This window comes from Venustampulla echinocandica, assembly GCF_003357145.1.
Source record: "Venustampulla echinocandica strain BP 5553 chromosome Unknown scaffold_8, whole genome shotgun sequence".
NCBI lineage: Eukaryota > Fungi > Ascomycota > Leotiomycetes > Helotiales > Pleuroascaceae > Venustampulla > Venustampulla echinocandica.
Window position 1 is genome coordinate 867,016 of NW_022474213.1, and position 25,658 is coordinate 892,673.

Sequence of the window (25,658 nt, forward strand, 5' to 3'; positions counted from 1 at the left end):
AGCTAGTTCGATCAGCTGAGGGCGTTGAGGAAATAGGAGATGAGGCCTAGGCTGATGTTTTGGGCGCCCAATCGGTACCCTGTTCGTTTTCCACGGGGCGCTGGTCCAGCTACTCGTGGATATGTATGGGGGGTATCGTATCGCGCATTCTCAGAAGAATTTCGTGCAACTCAAAAACATCTCAGCACAACTTAAAAACGATTCTTCGACGGGGAGGCCAACTTCGACATGAGAAGATAGCAGCCAGAACATGAAGGGCCTTTCGAAGCTTAAGGGCAAGCTCAAGGCCAAAGTGAAAGACCTCACCAAAGCCAAGGTTGATGAGGCTCCTGCTCCGGCGCTTAAAAGCGACGGTAAGCAATTCGTGGATATCTCCGAAGCAGCACATAAAACGGACAAAAGTCCTGGGAACCACTTAAGTGATCGAAATGTTGAACGCAACACTGCAGCTCTTCATCTGGCTGATGATCGGCCCACGGTAACGAGCTCTGCTTCTGCCAAACCACAGAAGTCGAGAACAGCAAGAGACGATGACCGTACGCAAACGCCGGAATCTCAGCCTGACCGACCAACTAGCATCACTGGTGGCAATTTTACGCACTCTGATCAATCTGAGCCCGTGCCGGGACTAACTAGCACTTCTTTGGTTCTTAGAGATCCTTTTATTCGCCGATCATGGACCCAGACCGCCGAAAGTGGACCTGCGAGAGATGGTCTCTTAGCAGGGCAAGAGTCTTTTTCCACTTCAACGGCCAAGTCAAACCGAGAGTCCAACAAAGTAGAGGATTTATGGGGCCGAGCATACGACCTCCTGCGAGCTCAAAATGAAGATTTACTGAGCAGCTATGAGGAGATCCTAGCATCTGAAGTATCCGAAACCGCTTCTGGTATGTCAAATTGGACGAGCTTGAGCGGGCAAGAAAGAGAATCTGCTGCGACAAAACTCATTGAGAAGCAAACACAACTTCAAAACCAGACGAAGTGGCGTCTTCGCATTGGCGCAAGAACGATCGAATTCCAGGAGCAATTCAATCGCATTGTGAAACTTGTCGTTCTCTCGAAGGATGTTATCACTTCTGTTGTCAGCCCTTCACCTCACGCCGCAATAGCGTGGGCGGGAGTGTGTATCATTTTACCTGTCTGTATCATTCTCTTTTCTTGTTTGCTTTCGATGTTTTTTGGTCTAACAACGAGCTATAGCTACTTTTGAATCCCAGCTCTCAAAGTCAGCTCAACGGTGATGGCATTGAATATATCTCTACCTTAATCTCGCAAGGTGCTATCCGAGAACGCACATATCGTCAAAATTTTGAGGTGGACTCAGATGAAGACCGTCGAGCCGAGGACCTGAAAGTTTTAGAGGGCTTAGAAGCTACTATGACTCAAGTATATGTCCTAATTTTGGAATTCCAAGCGAGGACAGTCTGTCAACTTCTCCGATCCAAGATCTCCAGGACAGTGAGGGACATCTTCAAGGCCGACGATTGGAAATCTTTAATGGAAAATATGAAGAGCGCAGATGAGAGATGCACAACTTTTACGAAAACGATTGACTCCGAACGACTTCGATTGGGGCTCACTGATCTTCGCCGGAGTTTGGAAGAGCAATTCCTAGGACTGAGCCGGCATCTTCAGGATTCGCAGACTAATAAGTCGTATTACGAAACTTTAAGGGTTTTGAGGACGAGTGATTATGTGTTCAACAAAGATAAAAATCCCTCTCGTGTTCCCGGAACCTGTTCGTGGTTTCTTTCTCATGCGAAGTACCAACGCTGGATAGAAACCAATTTGGGGTTGCTCTGGGTCTCCGCAGATCCAGGCTGTGGGAAATCGGTACTGGCCAGATTTCTAGTCGATGAAGAATTTGGACCGAAGATGTCTAGCTCACAAAATCTATGCTACTTTTTTTTTAAAGACGACGAGGAAGTATATCGGAGTGCAAGCCATGCGCTCTGTGCAATCTTACACCAACTCCTTCTACAAGATAGCAATTTGTTAAAGTATCTCAGTCATAGCGTTGGTGAAAGCGGGGAGCTAAGCTTGAACTTTGATCGTCTATGGGAAGCCTTGGTCTTATTTGCAAATGATACGAAAATCATTTGTGTGCTTGATGCACTTGATGAATGCGAAGAGAAGTCGCGAGAACTGCTGCTGAAGAAAATCAAGAACTATTTTGGAACTGGATACCGAGGAGCCTCGAATCTGAAAATTATCCTCACTAGTCGGCCTTGGAGCTCAATCGGAGACGGATTGTTTTATCAAAGTAGTTTGGACAACGAGGCCATTCGCTTGATGGGCGAGAACGACGAAGAAACAAAGCAAATAAGTGCTGAGATCCAGTGTGTGGTTCGGGCTCGGGTATTGGAATTCAGGGACTTTCGATCGTACAAGGGTGAGTCGGACTTTTGAGAGTTCAGTGTCTAGTATTTTTGAAGATTCTTCACTGACTTTATAAGGTATCAATGATGATGCGCACATTCTGCTCCAAACACGACTCGACTCAATACCTAATAGGACATATCTCTGGGTAGCTCTGATATTTCCCGAATTGCAAAAGAAAGCAGCCGACTCTAAACGGGAGCTTCTACGGATTATTGACACTCTACCTGTCTCCGTTGATGAGATCTACGAGAAGATTTTGGATCAGAGCAACGACCTTACCCGAGCCCGAAAGCTGCTGCACATTGTCGTGGCTGCAATTAGACCACTTACTGTCCAGGAGATGAATATCGCGCTATCTATACAGGATGATGATGCCTCTTTCGACGAGATAGAACTTACACCCGCATCGTCTTTTGCCCCTGTCCTGAGAGAGTTGTGTGGGCTCTTTGTCTGCATCATTGGTGACAGAATATACCTTGCTCATCAGACTGCGAAAGACTTCCTGCAGAAATCCACAGCAAGTTACAACAAGTCATCAACTTCACGCAAGTGGAAGCATTCATTCGATCCGAAAGAATCTCATAAGACTGTTGCCTGGTCCTGTATAAGATACCTGCTTCTAGACAACTTTGAGCACGGGATATTCCCAAGAAGAGACGCTGACCTTTTCGAGGTCTGGGAGCCTGCAGATCCTGTTCTGGGCTGTGTGCCTTCTTTTGGAAACCCTTTTCGTCGTTACCGGATCCATAGGCCTGGAGCAAAGAGATTAGCTGGATTTGGCCACATCGACAATTTCAAATCTGTTCCTACATCAGATCGGATACTTCAGAAAACCATAAAGCAACATCCATTCTTAGAATACAGTGCAAAGCATTGGTACCATCATGTGAGGTCATCAGAAGCTGAAGATACTTTCTTACAAGTTCTGCTCCGACTCTGGCAGATTGATGTCCCACGTGGCGCGCTCTGGCTTGCCATCTGTCATAGCCTGCCCAACGCACTAAAACTCCCAACAACCCTTTGGAGAAACTGGTGTCCTCTCGCCGTCCATTCATACCTGGGTCACATCAAAGCGGTAAAAGTTCTCCTCTCACGTGCAGATGAGTCTGCAGAATCACGCAGAGAGGCTGATATATCACTGCGACTGGCAATTGATAAAGGACATGCCGATATTGTTCGAGAAATTATTGCCGCAAAAATTGGGACCGTGGATACAATATTTGAAGACTTCACCACCCCACTCTCCCGCGCAGTGGCCGGATTCTCCCCCCAGATTGTACGAATCCTATTTCAAGCAGGCCAGAAGGTCACCAGAGACAATCTTCTGTGCGACGTACTTCGCGATAAGTATGCACATTGGAAATTTCCAGGACTCTCGGATAAAACAGTCTCGGCTTCACTGCATGCTGATGTTGCGGAAGTTGTTGTTCTCCTCTTACGCGAAGGTGCAAATATCAACCAACTCTCTGTTCACGGGGAGCGACCATTGACACTTGCCGTTCAAACTCTCAACTTTGAGGGTGTTAGAGCTTTGCTAGATAGTGATAGTGGAGAGTACAAAGGGAAAGATAGCATCTGGAAAGAACAATTTTCAACGCATTACCCCAAACTTGATATGGAAGAGAGGTTGGATATTAATGCAAAGGACGCCCAGGGAAATGCAGCTTTGCATATCATTCGTGGAGGAAATAGAGATTTCCCTCATGACCTAGACATGCTACAACACGAACAGCATGATTTCAACTTAAATGAGCAACTGAAGATAGTGAAGTACCTGCTCGCGAAAGGGGCAGACCCGAATATCATGACAGATACGCACCTCACGCCACTACATCGCGCTATTGCTACTCTTCAATTTGAAGTTGCCGAATATTTGTTGAAACATGGTGCGAACATTCACGGCAGGCCACCTCAGAAAGCACCACCTTTGCACTTAATTTTTTCCAGCACCGAGTACCCGCCCCCTACAGGCTATAAACCAGCCTTCAAAACTCCATGCAACTGCCAATCTACCCATGCCATGCTTGACTTACTCCTCAAGTACGGGGCTGACATAAATGCAACAACAATGGACGGTGAACTGAATAGCGCTTTACACTTGGCAGTGTATTGGAAGAACTTGGAGATCATGGTCTATCTGCTGGATCATGGTGCTAATACCGAGGCCAAGAACAAGTTTGGCTCCACTCCTCTCCTCACTGCTGTGGTATATCAACAACATGAATTCGTTCAGAAGTTGCTTGCGATTGGAGCCGACATTGATGCACAAGATCTGTCTGGTGCAACATCATTACATTTAGCAATTGCCCACGGAGATGGAGATATGTTGCTCCTACTCTTAAGTCATCATCCGAATCTCAATTTGATGGATAAATGCTCACAGACAGCACTCCACGTTGCGGCGAGCCTTGGTAACCCGTATTCAACGGTCTTGCTTCTTGGGGCTGGGGCTGAGGTGAACCTATCCGACAAGTGGGGTCGAACTCCGCTCCACCGTGCTATTGAATCTTGCTACCTTGAGACATTCTGGATACTGCTCATGGCTCAGAGTCCGAAGAGTGCTACAACACGGCCAAACAGAGGGAGGACATTGGATTTCGCCTACTCACTTGCGGAACAGCTGGAAATGCTCGGAAACTTTGCTGTCTCAGACATTGAGAATGAGGAAGCTCCTCAAGACAATACCATTTCGGAACCCTTAAGTCCAGTCGAAAGCAGAGCAGATCACACGAAAGTCGACGAAAACGGGCCAAAGGACGAAGTGAAAATAGAAAGTCGAGATACTCTCAGCGTTAGATTTACACGCGCGTCGAATTTGCCTTTATTTACTAGTCGAGCTTACAAGAAGTCACACTCGCGTCCTGGGAGGCGCACTCTTCACCCAAGACTCACATTTTGGCCACCCCCTACGGACAATTCTGGGGATATCCTAAGGGCGGACTATTTTATAGTACGAGACGATCTTTCTGATGCTTCTGAGGATCTGGATATAGTCAGTGATACAAGCTCTCTAGATGAGGGATCACTCGCGTCTCCTCTATCGGAAAATGGCTCGGAACCTTCCGAAGCACCAGCAAAATATGATGATGGCTGGCGAATCTGGGAGGTCCCAAGTAATACAAGACGACGCACAACTATACCTGTAACAGTATCTACACCATCTTCGGCTTCCCAGATAGAGTCAGATGAAGAGTCTCAAATATCTGATGCGTTTGATTGCGGTGGCCTGCCAGAGATTACATACCAAAGGAGGATCTCAACACGATCGAGAGTCCCCATCCGGAGCTCAACTTATTATGCATTGCCAGTAGGTGTGAAAATCGACCCAGAAACATCATTCAGATCTGCTAAAATCTCATGCATGATACTTGCATGCAGCGTTTACAACGAACTGCTTGTGCAACACCCAATATACGGGCCTCTCGGGTCTCGCTGGCCGCACCGGCCTCGCTGGTATTACGGGGCTGAAACGAGTCAGATCGGTTTCCATAGGATAATTTCGCTGCTGGAGCGAGACCAGAGCCTTGTTGACACGAGTGGCGGTGAGTCGACAATAGAGAACCGATTCTTGCTGAAAGTTAGTGAGGTAGAGGTAGAGGCTGAAGGCAGTGAGATTGAAGAGGCGAAACAGCCAAGAGATGGCAGCCAGGAAGGAAATTCCCAACAGGACGGCTACATGTGGCTCCCTTCCTCACTCATTCATCCATCGCGGAATTAAACTTGAATTGTAGAGGATTTCCGGGAAGATTGATATAGCACAGTCGCACCCGATACCGGCTTTCCCAAACAAGAATGGGATGCTCTGTGACTATTCAAGTTGTACGAGCTCCAACCATCCCTCACAAATAAAAGCGTGTTTCGAGCTATGCGACCACGAAAACATTTGTGCTATCAGATAACCTCGTTGGTCGGCAACATTCTACAGGATGGCGAGCCATGAGTGAAAGGGCGAGTTATGAAATTGGAGCGGCATTGGTTCGAACTTCCAAAAACGTTGGCCCAGACGGCCCCTAGGCACAGCAGAGTACCTAGGTACTTGTCCGGTGATATGGCAGCTCAAGAACTTGAGCCAGAAAAGTGAATTTCAAGGTACATGAACGAGCTATTTTGTCTTACCTTGGCGGCTTGGATACAGCCTGGCACGGCTCGGACAAGCACGAAGATTACGATACTCTGACGGTTTGGAAAATCTCCGCGCACAAGTTCTTGATCATTATTACGCAGGCAACGAGGAAAGAGGGCACAATGGAATAGGGCATGGGGTTTCCAGAGCTAGTGCAATATACCGCATTAGGTCTATATCCATCCTTCTTCCTCTCTTTGTTCGACCTCGCCATTACCGTCAAGGTGACTTAGCCTTGATGGTGGACAGCCATCAAGCTTCGGTACTAAAAGGATATAATAGTGGAAAATTGTATCGTAGCTGTAACTAAACAAGCCAAATCGAATTTTCGATACGATTACGCTTCGGTGCGTTCATTGACACTCTACTCCGCAGGTACCCTTATAGACCCTTTAATTTGGTGTAATACCGAACTTGCAAAGAGGCTACTTTCCAGTCGGCAAATATCTTTCTAGACTCCTTGTACAATTCTTCTCTGGATGCCTAGGAGGCTTACATGTGTTACTAAAATAGCCCACGCATGACAGATCAAGGCCAAAGGTCAAGGGCAAAGATCAAGGGAAGATCAAGGGAAGGTCAAGGGAAATATCAAAGACACAGATAGAGGACAAAGAGCACTAGGAGTAGCTGCGGCTTCGCAAGTAATAGGAGCCGTCAGCAATGGCGAGGCGAATAGTAGAATGCCTCAGCTGGATTTTGATATCTCGAAATGGGACCTCCGTCGTTACGTTGGACGGCTCTTTATACCGACCGAATGCCGGGCAGAACGTGGCGCAGCCAACAAGTAATCAGGCTGCTACGGTTGTGCCCCAAACTAACATATGCTAAATTACGTCAAGTAGGTCATCTAGTGAAGGCCCGTCGCAAACAAAGTACGAAATCATAGACGAATCGCCACTGGTCAATGGCCGCTGTTACGATCGTCGGGGTAAGATCGCCCCGCTGGACCCTTTGAAGAGCCCTCAGGTTACCAAAGAGCAAAGAAAACCTTGGGGAGTGCCTATTGTGGCGTAAGCTAAGCCTCCTTACAAACACTAAACCATATCAAACGGCGGGAGATATAAACGCCTCTTCTGTCTCACTTCAAACCCTGTTCTCGTCACTGATACATAAACATACAACATACACATACACATACAACATACACATACACATACAACATACATAAACGGAGCACACACGTCTGCATACCTAGGTATACAGCAATCGTCATGAGAATCACATTCCCGAGTGCGCTCGCAGCGCTGCTGCTCCTTGCCACGACGACACCGGTCTTGTCGCATCCGGAACCCGTTACAACCGAAGTTCAACTCTCGTCGCGAGAGGCATACCCAGTAGAAGCGCACGATGCGCGCTCCCCCGTGGAAGGATTTTTCGCCGATATAAAGGAGTTATGGAAGAGGCGCGGAGGAGGCGGCAGTGGCGGCAGAGGCGGTAGTAGTTCAGGAAGCTCGTCGTCGGGAAGTAGTTCAAGTAGTTCCAGCAGTTCGGGAACAGGAAGTTCTGGGTAAGTGTAATCCTTCTTTGTTTTGAAGCGAAGTGTGCGGTTCGGAAATTAAGTATTAGCAGTAGTCGTGGTGGAACTGGAGGAACCGGAAGTACTGGAAGCACTGGAAGCAGGTATGATCGCCCTAGGGGTTGGAATGGAGGGAGTAGTTCTTCCTCTCAAGCCATGCAAAACCATCAGATACCATCAATCTAGCAAGCTCTGTAGTGCAGTATCAATTGCTGGATTTACTGCGCATCAGCGGCAAATCCCTTAGGTCAAAGAATGGATCGAGTGGACATGGAGATGACTAGAATCATTGACAACATGCTGACAACCGTCTAGTAGCTCTGCGAATCGTGGCTCCTCCTCACCAAGCTCGAACATCGGCGGAAGCACCAAAACTGGTTCAGGCGTGAGACCCAACTATGGTGGAGGACGATATTACGGCGGTGGCGCAACCGCTCCTTATGCCGCGGGGGGTCGCTCGCCCTTAGGACTTGCACCTGTCTTCCTCGGTGTAGGGTTGCTGGCTGTCCTTCCAGGCCTTTGGCTCTATGGTGCATATTCATATCCATATCACCATCCATATTCATTCCACAATCGCACTGCGCGCGCAAATGCTACCACGACGACATCGAGCTCAGCGATCCCAACGGCTACGAATGCGGCTCGCTCGGTGCTTCTAAATGCTCGACAGGATACTGGTGTCCAGCAGCAAAAGCCTGTTACATGTCTCTGCGCTGCTTACGCAGTATGTGGCTGTGACGACAACGACGACACTACTTTCCTCGATGCCTTGATTGGGGACGGCGACTACAACAAGTTGAACCATACCCTGGTCACCGTTGCGGATATCAATGGCACAAGCACTATCATCCTCAATGGTACTTTGCCCAATGGAACCACGGCTGCTGATGGACAAGATGATGGACAAGATAATGATACTTCGTCGGCGACGAGAAACATCATTAATCTGTCTGGATATTGGGCTATGATTGCTTTGGTGGGATGCATGGTTTTCTTCGTATAAACTAAGATCCATAGATCTGCGCGTCAAAGCTGGATACGATAGGGGTTTCTTGTACATTTCTTAAGCCATGGTCTCCTGGGGTTATGAGGCACCATGCGGAGTAATTACACAGGTTAGGAGATTATGCTAGCCGTACGGTATGGCCGCCAGGCACTAGAGCATCGCTCTACACGGGTGCGAGCATTCCTAAATTTATACCCTTTATTTTTAGCATCAATCAGATTGTACATTTTTTCGTTTGTTGTCAGTGCCTACCGCTGTTGCTTGAGTTGTTGCAGGGAGGGTTTAGAGCAAGAGAATGCAAATTGTTTAATACAACTGTTATAGATATTTCGAAACCGAGCTGATTCTGGGATTATATGTGTGATGAAGGCCAATTGCTCTCGTATCATATTCCCCATTCTAAGTATCACACACAAAATACCCACATACAATACCATACCAATACACAAAACTCCAAGTAACCAACTCCGCTCCCATTCATTAACTAGATACCTTCCTATGAAGCACCGGGAACATAAACCCCATCCTTACACAGCAGGACCACATTCTTAAAAAACCTTCTCCACTCCAACGGATCCCCCTTAACCTTCACAAATCTCACCTCTAGTAATTCGACCTCCCCGGTCACATAGCTATCTACGATAATATCGCCGCTCAACCCGCACCGTCGACCATCCAACAGCTTGACTCTGATCCACCCAGCGTTATCCCGGCCGTTCATAGGGCTTACAGGAGGGATGGGGATGTTGAGTTGATGGAGCGCGGAGGAGAGGAGTTGAAGTAGGAGTGGGGAGGAAAGGTGCGAGAAGAAACGCGTAAGTGAGTATGAGGGGACGATATCGCGGAAACAGCGTGCGTGTTGCGTGAGGCTAAGGGGAACCGAGGGCGTGGGGGCAAATTGTGACATGCTTGGTTCGTCGGCGAGGGTCGAAGCGTCGAAGGCATGGATAGAGTGGCTGTCACTGTTGGTGTGTGAAGGCTGGCTGGAGGACATAGCAGATGCGTTTACACGTGGTGGACGTTCCCAATCGTAGAGTACGTCGTTGATGGGCGTCTCTGGTTGTGTGAATGCGAATCTAGGTTCGGAATCGACATCCATAGCATTGGAATCTTGGCTTTGGCCGTGCGGTCTCTGGGAAGATAGTGGCTGTTGGCTGAAGTCTATGTGTAGCCCCTCGAGCATTTTCGTGGCGAGGGCGAGCTGATCTGTTGTTTTTCCGTCGGGGGTCAAAAGAGGGTTCTTTCGTGTGTACCATGGGTGGGCTTTTATCTGCTGGAAGTTGAAGCGTTGCTTGGTGTCTACATTCATCATGCCCCTCAGCAGTGACAGGACTGGGCTTGGTAGCTTTTGCCAGAGATCGTCAGAACTGTGACCACGATTCCCGATATATTCCTGGAATTCCCAGCTTGCGGATGTTGGCTCATCCCAGGGCGTATTCCCAACGAGCAGGACAAACAGTACTACGCCGCAAGACCAGATATCAACGAGGTTCGGGGCATAGCCTGGGCCCTTTGGCGCTCCTCTTGATTGCGTGTCCCTTGAACAGGCGATGACTTCCGGTGCTATATATGGCGGACTACCACATACACTCGTGCTGAGTTTCGTCTTCCCATTGTGCTCAAATAGCGTAGCCAGTCCAAAATCTGCAATCTTCAAATTGCCAACATCCGAAAGAAGGATATTCTCGGGTTTTATATCTCGATGTCCCACGCCCTTGGAATGCATATAACTCACCCCACTCACCAACTGCGTGAAGTATAGATGTGCAATATCCTCGTGGACACCCAAATCGGCCTCAATCTTGTCGAATAGGTCGCCGCCTTCCGCGTATTCCATGGCGATCCATTTCCACACCGAATCCTCGCCCGTTGCGAACCATTCTATGATATTGGGATGCTGGCCGATATGCGAGTGGAGGGATACCTCCATGGCGATTTGTTTTGCCGTGATGCGGCCATTTTTGACGGCGTAGGCTTTGTGGATGAACTTGACTGCGAAAACGGGCGTTGTACTCGTCGGAGGAATGGCTTTTTTTATTCTGCAAATTTAAGGTTCAGCATATGATATTGATATCGACAGATGAATGGGATCCGCAACACATACGATGCATATGCCCCTCTCCCAATCGTTTTTGATACGATGCGAAAAGGCAGGTCGCGGGGGAGGGGATCGAGTTGGCTCTGGAATAGCATCTTGGTCAGAATGTTTATTTCCACACAGCCCTCTTGACCGCCATATCTCCTCGCAGCTTTAAAGACATTTTATCTTGAATCTACTCACCATATCCAACGCAGACTTGAGAAACCTCTAAATCAACCAAAGAACTCCAATATCCAATCCGTGGTGTTGCGAACGCGTATAAGTTTCGAAGAATGATTTCGTCGCGTCACTGATTGGCTATTAAACAACGACGTAGAGAAGGCGGATTCGCAGCCTTGTCTCACTATCGGCGGCCCCGTGCGCGTGGTGGTTGTCGAAGCGACCGTCGCAGCCAGAGTAAACAATTCACATCTTTCATTGAACCTACAAATTCCTCGTTGTAGTCCTCCTACTTTGCTTGTGCTTGCTTGCTTTGTTCCGTCCACAATCCTCAAGTCTCTGCATTCCATTCCTCGCTCGCCTTAGCCTTCTTTATTGCCTATTTGTTTTCCTCGCTCACCCCTCCCCCTGACCGACGCATAATGAGTTACGATATGGAGGATACCCAGAATGCTGCCCCTGGGAGCTTGCCCGCAGCGCAAGCTTCCAAGCTTGGAGCTCCTCGAAGGGCTGCTGATGCACAGAGCACGACGAAACGGTTGGTTCTGCCTAATTAATATTTGTTCGTAATCTTTGAGCCTTTACTAACTTAGCAAATACAGATTACAGACGGAACTGATGCAACTTATGACCTCCTCCGCCCCTGGCATCTCCGCCTTCCCATCCGCAGATGGCAATCTTCTCTCGTGGACTGCAACTATAGAAGGGCCCGATGATACGCCATATGCTGGTCTTACGTTTAAACTCTCCTTTGCTTTCCCGTCAAATTACCCATACGCCGCCCCAACAGTGCTCTTCAAGACGCCAATTTACCACCCCAACGTGGACTTTTCAGGCAGAATTTGCTTGGATATCCTAAAGGACAAATGGACTGCGGCGTATAACATCCAAACTGTGTTATTGAGCTTGCAAAGTTTGCTTGGGGAACCAAATAAGTATGTACTTGCCGCTGATTTCCAATGTCAAAGAACGTATGCTAACTCGATATAGTGCATCACCACTAAATGGCGAGGCCGCAGAGCTGTGGGATAAGGACCCGGAAGACTTCAAGAAGAAAGTACTTGGACGACATCGGGATGTTGATGATGAATGAGCGGGATGTGAAATGTGTGTTTCGGGCGTCAGCATTGTGGTCAGGCAGAGTTTGTGCATCATGAGGGCTGTCCTGCTTTTCGCGCGTCCGCCGGGTCTTTCGTGTAGCATTTCCTCATGGCAGCAGGACGGAGTATATGGGAATTGGAGATTGATTGGACTGTAGTTTTCGATAGCATGGAGAATACGCGGATGTTTAATCCTTGGATCTTTTTAATTGAGGCACTGTTACGTAGGTATTAAATGGAACTGTACATGTGAAAGTCTGATCTGGGAGCCTATTTTACATAGCCCTATAATCCTGAATGACCATTATCTAAAAGGAAAGATCTGAAAGGAAAATGCCTTGCACTCGTCACACTCGTGAGCGTAGTGCAGGCATGTTTCACACTTCTTGCCGGCGGCATCGCCACCGTCCTTTATGGGGTGAGCTGCATCCGAAGCAGATTATGGAGCATGGAATTGCGCAGTCAGCGCAGCGGACGTTCTCGGTCGAGTTTAATGTATCACAGACCGGGCATCTCCAGCAGCGGGTTTCCCCGCAGGTGCATTCGATATCACTACTCCCGTTTACGCGGTCACAGGAGGTGTTGTTGCAATACCAGAAATTCCCATGGGCGCAACGAACACAGAACGGGGTTTTGGTGTCGTTCGTGTTGTCACACTTACAACACAGCCATGTTGGTGAATTTACCTTGTCTGGCACCTGCTGGCCGCGTGGTGTAGAGCAATTAATGCACAGTGTGTCCATGTACTTGTTAGTTAAGGAGCAGCTCAAGCATTGCCAAATAGTGGATTGAAATTCTTCCGACATGTTGATGGTCAACGGAGCGGATTCGGTATAAGATTGGTGATTGTTGCTTGTTGCTTGTTGCTTGTTGCTTGGGGTGATCAGGAATGTAGACTATAGCTAGGGGCTGGAGAGTGCTGTGGACGCGGGATGGTTCTGAAGAAAGCGAAATCTAAGGGCAAGTGCCTACATATATAGTGTGGCGTATAACACTGATCTGGTGGAACATGATCGTTGCAATGAGATAGAACAAAGAGCGTTGTTTTGAACAATGGGATTGTTTAGATGGTTTATGGAGCAGCATCTTTGGTCCTGTATCAGCGGAGGCTCTTTGAACGAGCATGGGGAACAGATCTTTGTGGGAAGGCAGTTGTAATTTGCTGTTGCGGCTTGGGAGCAACCATCTGCTGCGCGTCGATTCGGGAAAATACCGACTCCTTTGAAATTTTACTTCAAAACTTCTGGAGGCTTGATAGGGCTTCTCCGAACGGGACTTCGGGAAGTTCACAGGAAAGAAAGAGCGGAATGATACCGGATACCTGGGCCACTTCCCAAGCCACCGTCTCTTTGTGCTGCCCAGCCTATTCTGCCGCGCCCGTCAAATCGTCAACAACACGCGAAACACATCGTGGCAACCATCATACCCACAGCAATAATGGATGCAGATAATGGAAGCGCACAACAAACATGTCAAATCAGCCCAGGAGAAATTTGGGTAGTAAAGTTGACCTTTTCATTCACGAGCTAGCCAGCAGAATGCAATCAACTCCATCCATCCCATGCCATGCCATTCAGATCAGATATCTACTCCTCAACAACCACCGTCGTGAGATGCTTCGCGTCCTTGACATTGACAGCCTGAACGTAGCTATACAAGCGGTTTGCAGCTCCCTCCTCATCATTTCGCTTTCTCGAGATTCGGACACGGAGTCTATAAGGAACGCCCTTGATACCCGCCTCCCAGACCTTCTTGTTCAATTGGGGATCGAGACGAACATCGGTGGTGCCCTGTAAAAAAAATCAGCTTCCTGTACTCTGCTACGGCCGTTACGTGTGGCCTTGGGGATTTGCGCCTGTGTACCATTGACTGTGTTGCGAAAGCCTTGATCTCCTTGATGGCCTTTGGTGCCCGCTTCTTGAATGTGACGCCGTGGAGCTATTTATTCCAATCAGCACTTCCCCTTATCCAATCCATTTCGCGCTCAGGATGCTATTCGACATACTCTCTTGTGAAGGTGGATGGTGTATTCTCTGGCCACGACATCCGCGATGGCGGATCGTTGAGCCTTGCCGGCGGGCTTCTTGGTCTTCGTCGACATTTCTAAATCGAGTCAGATACTAGATTCGGGCCCAAACAATATCCCGAGGAGCTATATTGGGGTGTCAGGACGTACTGGAGATGTGTCGTGGCTTTGTCGTGAAAGTTCGTGGTCTTAACTCTGAGGTCGAAGTGGATTTCCAAAATTGTTCGTGGGTGCGACGTGCGCTAGTGCTTAGCGACGTTTATGCCTTGGTGCCTGACGGAGCCGCGACCTCGCTCGTGAAATGATTCAGGTCGACTCAACTCGAAACCACGCCAACTCCTGTCCACGTCGTCACCAACCTCACGAATTGATCTCCCATCGTCTTTCATCTCAGCGCCGGCCGCGTCGGCACGGTCTCCAAGCTGATCTTCCTTCTACGAAGTACTATCGGCTGGAATTGAGACGTGCGACTCCAACTTTACAATCGTGCATCTCACGACATCTCTCCCTTCGAAATCTCGCCGATCCTTCGAGCGTAATTCTAGCTTGTCACTCGTTCACACACCTACTGTTTCACCCTTACTTCCACTTCACTTTTCAACTTTACTTTTTGCCTTGCACTACCTATCAAAGACCCCCAGGTCGATAACACTCTTTCAAGATGGACGGTGCACTCTCATCCTCTCCCCTGCCCGATATGGATCGCAACCGCCTTCCGACGCTCTTCGAAGTCTTGAGCAGAAGGACACTCCCTCCGGTTGACCTCTTCTCATTCTACATATACATGCGGGACCAGCAGAGATCGGTGGATTACCTGGACTTCTGGTACGCCTTGTGTGCTTTGAACGCGGGTTATATCCCCCGAGTGTCGTGGGATGCTAATTCTATGTAGGCTTGATGTTGCTCAGCACATGTCATTATGCCGACACTACGTCCGGGAGCTACGTCGCTCAGTAATGATTGGCACTCCGGAGGCGGACAAGTCACCTTCGAAGAGGTCATCTACTATTCTGGAAGGATTGGGCGACATGAACCATCCTGCTGCAGGACCATCGGCGTTGATGACGGACAAGGAGAAGAATCAGGATGCGCAAATGTCCGCGTTCCTTCGAGAAGACCTGGCAAGCGGCACCAACCACTCCCCATCGAACAGTCTTGGATCCCAGCCCCGCCACACGACTTCCAATGACAGACCTCGTCCCAGCTTCATGAGCAGTCCATTGGAGCTGACATCCGACTCAAACTCTCCAGCACACACAGTTTCCCGGGCAGATATCAGAGCATCGGCCGAAAAGATCCTGTACACTTTCCTTCTACCCGGTGCAGAGCGTGAAATTATCCTTCCGCATGCAATCACCCATGAGATTACTGTGTCAATTGAAGAACGGGGCCGTGACGACCCAGAAGTCTTCGATGCTGCTAAGGATTATGTCTTCCAAGCAATGGAGCGTGATGCATTCCCGGGCTTCCTTCGAATGAAAGCGCTCGGAAATCTTGTCCCACCATCCATGCTGATGAGATTGGTGCTTGGCCTGCTCGCGATGTTTGCTGGATTCTGGGTCGCTTTCATTCTCATTTTCCTCGACTACTCTCGCCTTACCAGAGTTTGGGTGAGTTCTCCTGCCCCCTTGCGACTGAACCTATTGCTAACTATTCAGCTCATCCTCCCTTTCACCGTCGGCGTCTATTCTCTCAGCTCTCACCAGTATGCCCTGGACCCAATCCTCGCGCTGGTGGGATTCAGTGAGTACACATTCATGAGTTTCTCCCGTGTCCGAGAACGATTTGTTCGCAAGCTGTTGAACAAGCGTGCTCTGATGGTCCTGGGCGTCACACTATTGATTGATGCTGCACTGGTGGTGCTATTCGTGTTTGTTCCCGGAAAACGGCTGTAAGGTAATGGAGGTGGGTAATCTGTATTAGGGACCGACGTCTTGCTGGCTTGGGCGTTTATGGGGCCTTTATTTCCAGCAAAAAAAGCACATACATGGAAGCAATTTGGCGATGGCGTTTGCAGGACATTTATTATCGGCCATCGCCGGTGCGGCGAATCAAGGATGGATCATGACTTGTTGATTTATATGCGCGGAGCTCATTGCAATACCCTTTTTTAATGCATTAATGCTAACCAAGATATCTCTGCGATAACGCCTGGATCCATTGTGCGTCTGTGAACATCTGCGTACCATGACTTGTGGCGGCCAGCTGGAACCAACCTCTACGGATTGATGGCTGAATTACTTGACATCTCTCTATTTGTTCCACCACTTCAAAACCCAAAGCCCCTCTTCTTCCCAGACCTCAACCCCTTTCTCTCCCCAGCATCCTCGTCATTCTCATCAACATCCATATCATCAGCATCAGCCCGGCCACCAACGCCCATCATACCAACACCCCTCTTCGAGGCCGCGCCACCTCCCAATCTCCGCCCCAAGCCACTCATAATCCCGCCAATATTCCCCGTAGACTCCTCACTCCTCTGAGGTTCTTTAATCTTCCCATCAACTAACCTCTCCACCTCAGCAGCCCATTCCTGTTCCTCCTTATGCCTCTTCAGCGCCTCCGCTTTAATACCCGCCATCTGCTTCTCCAGGTCAAGCAGCGTAGAGCTGCAACGTGCAGACCATTCATCAAGCGTGTTTATCATGGCGGGGATGGACTCGGGTTCGAGATCTCGCAGCGGGGAGACCGAGGATACCACCACGAGCTTGTTATGCGGATCCAGCGTTGCAGTCACCAGCCCCGCGTACACGGCGGAGATTACTAGATCCTCGAGCTCCCGCGGCGTCTGCAGCCCCAGCGCGGCCGTAAGATTCTCATAGCTCAGATCGGCCGAGTTCTTGGCCAGCGTGAGCAGCGACAGTTGCCGAAGCTTGACCAGCTGTGCATCGCTAAGGGTGGGTAAGCCGGCCGTAGAGGTATATGTGGCGTAGGTGCCGTAGCAGAATATCTTAAGGAGGGTGAGATACGGTGAGTATTCGGAGGATGAGGAGAGCGCCTGGATGTTGGGGGTGCGGAGCAGCTCGCTGAATACGTAGGTATTCGGCGCGCTGGTTGCGAGAGTTATCAGGTGGGCGGCGGGGGCGGGCGAGGATGCTGAGCGGATGAGGGCGAGGTATGGCTGAGGGGGATTGATTGTTAGATGTTTGGATAGAAATGGGGATATAGATGGATATAGGGAGTATCCAACTTACCTCTAGGGCGCTGAGGGCTTTTGTTTGCTCCATCTCGGTGGCTGTGTTAACGTGGTGCTTAGGAAGTCTGGTATCTGGTATGGTGTTGCTTGTGTGCCTAACGGCGGGGAGCTCTATGGCCGGCTTGGAGGCGATAACGTCAGAGGCTCAGCGACTCCAAAGTGGAAACTCCTGCCGGTACGAGAGGAACAGATTCGAGAGAGCAGTGGACAAATGCTTGCAATCGATCGGCAAGAAACACGCAGGTAAGGCTTGTCTCCACCCAGGGGGAAGGTCGTCGCGCTGTGAGTTGAAACAAACTCAAACGAGGCTACTGATTTCTGAAGCTCTACCCGCGAACCCTCCTGTAAGAGGTTGTGGTTTCATGGATTGGATTCCGCCTAATCAGCCAAGCGAGAGCACTGTTACAGCTTACGGACGGACAGTGGAAAAGGTGGTAAATGGTATGGTACAATCTGCCTTGCGTGGAAATCTGTATTTACTCCTTTGTGCTAATACTAGTAGCAATACCCAGAGTCAGAGTACGATGGTCTAGCAAATTCCCAGCAGAACATCTCTTTGCCCCAAAATAAGTATCCATCCCACCTTATGTACGTACTTCGTCCTACGTAAAGCTGAACACACAATTCAATATTTCAATGCCTGCCCCACCACCGGGGCCGTCCGAGCAAAGCTAAAGACACCAGGCCTAGTCAAAACTACTGACCAAACGCATTGACAGTACTGGGGAAAGGCTGAATGGAGGGAAGAGTGAGATTCTAGCTCTGGCATTGGCTCTGGCGCTGGCTCTTCTCCCCTCATTAGACTCTGGCTCAGATGGTGAGACACCCGCCGGATCCCCGTGTCCCGGTGCAAAAAGCTTGGGTTGTTAATTAGCATTTTGCTACTATCGAATTATTCCAATAAGAAGGGTCCATCGCCGGCCGCTTGGCGCTGCAGACAATAGGTTCTGTACAGAGTGCTGGTAGCGAAAAAGAATCTCTTTTTGTTCTTTTGTCACCTCGATTATTGCTCGCTTTCCCTCCGTCCTTTTGTATTTTATTATTATAATATCCCCCCAATCTCGAGCCCTCCGCGACGATCCCTTCCTCCAGGTCCGAAAGTCGCCATCTTCGCGCTGATTCGGTGCTCTGAGACTTCGGCCTGGTGTGGCGTCCTCGAGTGGGTGTCGAACCCGACTCTATCGATAATCATCTACCAATTCAGCCGCGAATCGCTTTGTGAGCTGGTGACCGCATTACAGAGTGTTTCTGTCGGCAGACACCCCCCTGCAGGAGCTGGCCTTCTGCCTTTATTGTATATATTATATATTGTTAGTACCGCCTCTCTTCTCAATGCGCATCTTCAATGGCGCTGCCGCATCTGGAGAGTTCTTGAGCTGATTGTGCCGCGTTACAGTCAGCCCCGTGGTATCCGATCCCAGCGTGGTAATACGACCCGCCGCAGCCGCAAGGTGTACAAACATTACAAACACGAGGACCAGCACAAGTACAGTTCGCTGTCCGTTGTCCGGTGAAGCTGCTCGCTGAGTAGCGGCGACGACCCTCGCGATGGCGCCCAAATATTTGAAAGTCGCGACCACAGAGTCGCGGTCGCGGCCTTCACCGAACTCCCCGACGCATATGGCGACCACTACTCTAAAGGTTGGCGGCATGACTTGTGGTGCATGTACGTCTGCTATTGAGTCCGGCCTGAAGAATGTGGACGGCATCGGAAGTGTCTCGGTGAGCTTGGTTATGGAGAGAGCCGTGGTGATGCACGATCCGCAGACGATACCGGCGGAGAAAATACAGGAGATTATCGAGGACCGGGGATTTGACGCCGAAGTTCTGGCTACGGATCTGCCATCGCCCATGTTCACCCGGAAGGGGTATCACTACGATGACGATGATGTCGAAGACGACGAGGAGCCGACGACAACTACGACAACGTTGGCGGTCGAGGGCATGACTTGTGGAGCGTGCACATCGGCGATAGAAGGCGGCTTCAAGGACATGGCCGGCGTCAAGAATTTCAGCATCTCGTTACTATCCGAAAGGGCCGTGGTCGAGCATGACGCCTCAGTTCTGAGTGCCGAAAAGATCGCTGAAATAATCGAAGATAGAGGCTTTGGCGCCTCAATCGTGGAATCCCAAAAGGCGGAGCCAAGCACCCGGAGGAGGGGGAGCCCTACGATAGAAAAGATAATAGCAACTACCACAGTTGCTATCGAAGGAATGACATGCGGTGCATGTACATCCGCTATTGAGGGAGGGTTCAAAAATCTCGAAGGGCTTGTGCAGTTCAACATCAGCCTTCTAGCAGAGCGAGCCATAATTATCCATGATCCATCGAAACTCTCAGCAGAGAAGATCGCCGAAATCATCGAAGACAGAGGGTTCGATGCCAAGATTCTATCAACGCAATTGGATTCTTCAAATCAATCCACCACCGCGACGACATCGCAGTTCAAAGTATTTGGCGTCCGTGACGCTGCTACCGCTACTCTGTTGGAGGACAAGCTACAATCTGTTCCTGGCGTCAATTCAGCGAAAGTCAGTCTGGCTACGTCTAGACTAACTATATCCCATCATCCAAATATAGCTGGACTCCGTGCGCTTGTCGCGCTCATTGAGGCCGAGGGATTCAACGCGTTGGTTGCGGACAACGACGATAACAACGCTCAACTCGAATCGCTTGCCAAAACAAAGGAAATAGCGGAATGGCGGAATGCCTTCAAAACATCACTATGCTTCGCTATACCCGTTTTCTTGATCAGCATGTGCATTCCCATGATGCTTCCAGCGCTTGACTTTGGGAGTATAGTTGTCATTCCCGGGTTATATCTCGGCGACATTATCTGTTTAATTCTTACGATACCTGTCCAATTTGGAATCGGCAAACGTTTCTATGTTTCAGGCTACAAGTCCTTGAAGCATGGCTCACCTACCATGGACGTCTTGGTTGTCCTAGGGACATCTGCCGCTTTCTTCTTCAGCGTTGCGGCTATGTTGGTTTCTGTCTTTGCCCCACCTCACACCCGGCCTAGCACGATCTTCGATACAAGCAGTATGCTCATCACCTTCATCACTCTCGGGAGGTTTCTTGAGAACCGTGCCAAGGGTCAGACTTCAAAGGCCCTATCAAGACTTATGTCCCTTGCCCCTTCAATGGCAACTATTTATGCGGACCCAATCGCCGCAGAAAAGGTGGCTGAAGGCTGGGAACTCGCAATTGGGACTGGAAACGAGCAGAAAGGCTCAGCCCAAGAAGGGAATGCGGCCGAGGAACAAATTATCCCCACTGAGCTTCTTGAAGTTGGTGATATTGTCATTCTACGACCCGGTGACAAGATTCCAGCCGATGGCACAGTCACAAGAGGCGAGACATATGTCGATGAGAGCATGGTGACCGGAGAGGCTATGCCAGTTCAGAAGCGCAAGGGTAGCACCTTGATCGGCGGTACTGTGAACGGCACAGGCAGAGTCGACTTTCGGGTGACGAGGGCTGGTAGGGATACTCAGCTCAGCCAGATCGTGAAACTTGTCCAAGAGGCTCAAACAACAAGAGCACCGATTCAGAGACTCGCTGATCAGATTGCTGGGTATTTCGTGCCTATGATTCTATTGCTTGGATTCCTCACCTTCTCAACCTGGATGATCCTCAGTCATGTTCTGGCAGTTCCACCGCAGATATTTATGGATGACGCTAGTGGTGGAAAGTTCATGGTGTGTGTGAAGCTATGTATATCAGTCATTGTGTTCGCCTGCCCATGCGCGCTCGGTCTCGCAACGCCCACAGCAGTCATGGTTGGAACTGGAGTTGGTGCTGAGAACGGCATTTTGGTGAAAGGTGGGGCTGCATTAGAAACCGCAACCAAGATCACCCAGGTCGTGCTTGATAAGACTGGAACACTGACTTTTGGGAAAATGAGTGTTGCCCAATCCAAACTCGTATCGACCTGGGAAAGCGGTGAGGTGAAAAAGAAAGCATGGTGGTCGATCATCGGCCTTTCTGAGATGGGCAGTGAGCATCCTATTGGCAAAGCTATTCTGGCTGCTGCAAAAGAGGAGCTAGGTCTCGGGATTGAAGGAACTATTGATGGAAGCGTTGGCGACTTCGAAGCCAATGTTGGTAAAGGCGTTAGTGCTCTCGTCGAACCTGCTACAAGTGGCGAGCGAACCCGTTACAAGGTCCTGATCGGCAGCGTCAAGTTCCTCCGAGACAACAAGATTCCCGTCCCCCAAGGGGCAATTGATGCTTCCGAAGAAGCCAACGTGAGAGCCGCCCGCCCGTCGAAAACAGCATCTGCTGGCACGACAAACATCTTCGTTGCAATCGATGGCGAGTACGCTGGGCATCTTTGCCTCTCTGATACTGTCAAAGACAGTGCTGCCGCCGCCATAGCAGCCCTCCACCGTATGGGGGTGAAGACTGCCATTGTCACTGGCGATCAGCGTTCTACCGCTCTTGCCGTCGCCCGCATTGTCGGAATACCTAGTGAAAATGTTCACGCAGGCGTCACACCTGACCAAAAACAAGAAATCATCCGCGACCTTCAAGCCCAAGGCGAATGTGTAGCAATGGTCGGAGACGGCATCAACGACTCGCCCGCGCTGGCCACGGCGGACGTTGGCATTGCCATGGCCTCGGGTACCGATGTGGCCATGGAAGCTGCAGACGTCGTGCTCATGCGTCCAAATGATCTTATGGATATCCCTGCCTCCATCCAACTCGCGCGATCGATTTTCAACCGCATCAAGCTCAATCTCAGCTGGGCGTGTGGGTACAATTTAGTTGGCCTCCCGTTTGCCATGGGTCTTTTCCTGCCTTTTGGCTGGCATTTGCATCCCATGGCAGCTGGTGCGGCAATGGCGGCAAGTAGCGTGAGCGTCGTTGCCAGCTCTCTCCTCCTTAAATTCTGGAAGCGACCTCGGTGGATGGACGATGCATTGGTAGAAGAAAAGGGACAACTAAGGAGACGTGGCAAGGGATGGGGAATCAAGGGCCTTGTTGAACGAGTGGCGGGAGCTGCGAGATCTGTAACGGGAAGGAAGAAGGAGGCGGATGATGGTTATGTACCGCTCAATACATTGGAACAAGTGTAGTTGTTCTTTTCTCTTTGTCTACTGCGCATTTTAGCGACGCATGGGTTTCTCTTGGGTACGGTCCCAGGGATGGAAAGGAGTATTATCATATGTGTCGGCGTATATCTAGGTATAAAAGGGAGAGTAAGCCTTATATTATATTGTGTAGGAAATTTGAATAGGAAATACTATAACATCTAAATTGGTTTCTGTTTACTTTATTGCTGGTGTTTCTGTGATCCCTTGGTGTTTAATGCTACTTAAGGTATTTAATTATATTATTATTTTAATTATATTATTATTTTAATTATATTATTATTTTAATTATATTATTATTTTAATTATATTATTATTTTAATTATATTTCTAATATATCTTTTTATATTAGTTGGATATTATACACAAGACCTAGAATGTAAAGAGCCTTGGTTATCTAGCTCTTCTTAAAGTATCTAGTTCCAAGCTTACCTTGCGTATTTATCTTAGGATTGCCTTACGAAGTACGTAGTATAAAGGTTGATGATGTGAATGGGGAGAGAGAACCCCTGAACCGGACTCGCTTCGAGAGTTTAGCGGCAATGACGTCTTGGACATGCATCGTTCCTATCCTGTCAAAACAACACCATCACCACCACCACGACATTGCAGCTCCTCCACCCAGTCAGCTATTCGCATAGATGGCCAACCATTACACCAATCGGTTATCATTTAATACTCACTGCGATCACCATAATGGCCACCACAACTGGGGCGAGCAAACGCGGGCCGTCCGTGCTGGTACGTACAGAAGCATATTCAATAGAAACCCGAGCTATCATAGAATCATTTATTGACTCGATCTAGGTCACCGATTCCCGTGAACGTTCATCCGCAGGACGCAATCTCTCTGCCCACCGCGTAAGCTTTAATGGCCCCGCATCACCGCGAGATCGCGCCTCAACCCGATTAATATCCGTCGACAATGTTCTCCAGTACGCTTCCCAGATACCCTCTGGGCAGGCGCGCGATCCGCCCGGTCGAAGACCTCCTCTACCTCCACAGCGACGCACAACGGGAGGGGCGAGCATCGGGGCACGGATAACGCAGCAGAGCATGCCGGGGCGAAGTACGAAGGTCAGCGAAAAACTAGTACTTATCCCCGAGACCGTGAGCGAGAAGGATGAAGTAGACGACGGGCCCAATGAATACGGAATGGTATTATTACAGGAAGGGGAAGAGGGACCGCTGAGGGATGATGAGCTGGATACATGGAAGACAGGGGGCGGTATCCGGGGGAAGAGTTACGCGGAGCGGTTGCCCAAGGCGAAGAGGACGGATAAGGTCGCGAGGGTTACGGCGTATTGTACTGCGCAGGGATATAAGACAAGTTCGACGGCTGCGTTTGTGAAGGAGCAACATGGGGCGAAGACGAAGTTGTATGATGAATGTCTCTATACGGTTTACCACCTTCCATTGCTACCTGGGACGGATGGGTTCCGGGTTAGGAGCAGTCCTATTCTGAAGAGTCCGGGCGGGAAAGCAGTGCTTGATGAGGAGATTGAGCGGAGTGAAAGAAGGGATTACCATGAGGGCTATTTCGAGGACACGGACACATATGGCGTCCGAGGCGGCGAAGAAACGCCCCATGATGAAAATGAAGAAGAAAGGATAGCACGCGAGGAGGAGGGCCGTCGAAGTAGAGAGCAGATACGTGCCCTAGAACAAGGACAAAGAATGGATAGTCCTAACCGACGAGCGCCTGACGCAACAAAATTCGCCGAGATGTTCGTTTTCTCCTACGGCGTCGTCGTCTTCTGGAACTTCACCGAACGGCAAGAAAAAGATATCCTGGCCGACATAACCTTCTCGGAGCGCGACACGGGCATATCCCTCGCCACACGGCCGCTGGACGAAGAAGACTTCGAGACTGAGGAGATGCATTTTGAGTACAGTCCACTGGTCGAGCGGCCGAGGATATTCAACGATATGATTACCCTGCGCAGCGGAGACCATATGATTAAGCTTGCCATGAGCCATGCTATAGCGCAGAGCACTAAGCTGAGTTACTTCGAGGAAAAAATGTCTGAGACCATGTTAGACGCTCAGCATGTTCCTAGACACCTTGCTCTCACGGGACAGCTCGGCCTGTCGAGACCCGAAATTGTCAAGATCTTAGGCCGACTCTTCAAGAGCCGTGTAGATGTTAATCTTTGTGAGCACACCCTTCCCCCTTGCCGCGTACATAAGCTAATCTAACTGTTGCAGCATCTACCATACTCGACGTCCCCAACTTCTTCTGGGACTCAGAACCCACACTCCACCCGCTCTACAACGCCATCCGCGAGTACCTCGAGATTGGCCCCCGCATCAAAGTCATGAATGAGCGCTGCCGCGTCTTCCTCGAACTCGCGGAAATTCTCAGCGACAGCATTGCAGATTCGAAGATGAGTAACATCACGTGGATTATCATCCTGCTTATTGCTGTGAGTATAGTCGTTACTGTTGCGGAGGTAGGATTGCGATTCGGGATGTTGACGAAAGGGAAGGGCGAAGACGCCGTGGGTGTAAAGTGGGCTTCTGCGCTCAAGGGCAGGAATTTTTCGAGGACGGATTTCGATGACAAGCAGTTGAGGGATATCTGTGGGGTGCAGGTTTTGGGGGAGTGGTCGGTGGACTTGTAAAGTGTGTATACATCTGTTTGAGTGGGACTTGAACTTGTCTTAGCCTGTGTTTTTGGGAGGCATCCTAGGGTATTTCTTTCTTGCTGCATTGCATAGCTTTGGGAGTTGGGAATGTAGGAAAATGGTGTTTTAGGTTATCAGATTGGGGAGCTCTAGCTATATAATAATTGTATCATCCCCACTGTACTACATGCCAGGGAACGGGCATTTCTAGTGGAATCACTGACTGAGTCGCTGAATTATATTCTACGCAGTAGCAAGTAGAATACCAAGATACGTTCGACGAGGTCATTGTTTCAAAGGGTATCTAGTATCGCTCTATGTG

General features: G+C 49.5%; 9 protein-coding genes across 9 annotated transcripts; 6 read left to right on the top strand and 3 right to left on the bottom strand.

The window, feature by feature from the left end:
- Positions 1–250: 250 nt before the first annotated feature.
- Positions 251–6,100, top strand: BP5553_08654 (uncharacterized protein; the record flags this gene model as incomplete). The annotated part of the gene is made up of 3 exons (XM_032017277.1): positions 251–1,120; positions 1,201–2,392; positions 2,457–6,100. The coding sequence occupies 3 exons, from the start codon at positions 251–253 to the stop codon at positions 6,098–6,100; spliced, it is 5,706 nt and encodes a 1,901-aa protein (XP_031866708.1).
- Positions 6,101–7,716: 1,616 nt separating this feature from the next.
- BP5553_08655 (uncharacterized protein) lies at positions 7,717–9,024 on the top strand (the record flags this gene model as incomplete). The annotated part of the gene is made up of 3 exons (XM_032017278.1): positions 7,717–8,012; positions 8,072–8,125; positions 8,337–9,024. The coding sequence occupies 3 exons, from the start codon at positions 7,717–7,719 to the stop codon at positions 9,022–9,024; spliced, it is 1,038 nt and encodes a 345-aa protein (XP_031866709.1).
- Positions 9,025–9,523: 499 nt separating this feature from the next.
- BP5553_08656 (Protein kinase-like (PK-like)) lies at positions 9,524–11,220 on the bottom strand (the record flags this gene model as incomplete). Its single annotated transcript, XM_032017279.1, has 2 exons — positions 9,524–11,066; positions 11,132–11,220. The coding sequence occupies 2 exons, from the start codon at positions 11,218–11,220 to the stop codon at positions 9,524–9,526; spliced, it is 1,632 nt and encodes a 543-aa protein (XP_031866710.1).
- A 489-nt stretch (positions 11,221–11,709) lies between these two features.
- On the top strand, positions 11,710–12,380 carry BP5553_08657 (Uncharacterized protein; the record flags this gene model as incomplete). The annotated part of the gene is made up of 3 exons (XM_032017280.1): positions 11,710–11,825; positions 11,890–12,222; positions 12,278–12,380. 3 exons carry the CDS (start codon positions 11,710–11,712, stop codon positions 12,378–12,380), a joined length of 552 nt encoding a protein of 183 aa, XP_031866711.1.
- Positions 12,381–13,973: 1,593 nt separating this feature from the next.
- On the bottom strand, positions 13,974–14,488 carry BP5553_08658 (putative 60S ribosomal protein L31; the record flags this gene model as incomplete). Its single annotated transcript, XM_032017281.1, has 3 exons — positions 13,974–14,177; positions 14,251–14,325; positions 14,393–14,488. The coding sequence occupies 3 exons, from the start codon at positions 14,486–14,488 to the stop codon at positions 13,974–13,976; spliced, it is 375 nt and encodes a 124-aa protein (XP_031866712.1).
- Positions 14,489–15,074: 586 nt separating this feature from the next.
- BP5553_08659 (Uncharacterized protein) lies at positions 15,075–16,308 on the top strand (the record flags this gene model as incomplete). Its single annotated transcript, XM_032017282.1, has 3 exons — positions 15,075–15,238; positions 15,306–16,023; positions 16,072–16,308. The coding sequence occupies 3 exons, from the start codon at positions 15,075–15,077 to the stop codon at positions 16,306–16,308; spliced, it is 1,119 nt and encodes a 372-aa protein (XP_031866713.1).
- Positions 16,309–16,682: 374 nt separating this feature from the next.
- Positions 16,683–17,640, bottom strand: BP5553_08660 (Uncharacterized protein; the record flags this gene model as incomplete). Its single annotated transcript, XM_032017283.1, has 2 exons — positions 16,683–17,534; positions 17,608–17,640. 2 exons carry the CDS (start codon positions 17,638–17,640, stop codon positions 16,683–16,685), a joined length of 885 nt encoding a protein of 294 aa, XP_031866714.1.
- A 1,517-nt stretch (positions 17,641–19,157) lies between these two features.
- BP5553_08661 (putative copper-transporting ATPase 2) lies at positions 19,158–22,694 on the top strand (the record flags this gene model as incomplete). The annotated part of the gene is made up of 1 exon (XM_032017284.1): positions 19,158–22,694. The coding sequence occupies one exon, from the start codon at positions 19,158–19,160 to the stop codon at positions 22,692–22,694; it is 3,537 nt and encodes a 1,178-aa protein (XP_031866715.1).
- A 711-nt stretch (positions 22,695–23,405) lies between these two features.
- BP5553_08662 (DUF155-domain-containing protein) lies at positions 23,406–25,333 on the top strand (the record flags this gene model as incomplete). The annotated part of the gene is made up of 3 exons (XM_032017285.1): positions 23,406–23,450; positions 23,517–24,864; positions 24,918–25,333. The coding sequence occupies 3 exons, from the start codon at positions 23,406–23,408 to the stop codon at positions 25,331–25,333; spliced, it is 1,809 nt and encodes a 602-aa protein (XP_031866716.1).
- Positions 25,334–25,658: the final 325 nt, after the last annotated feature.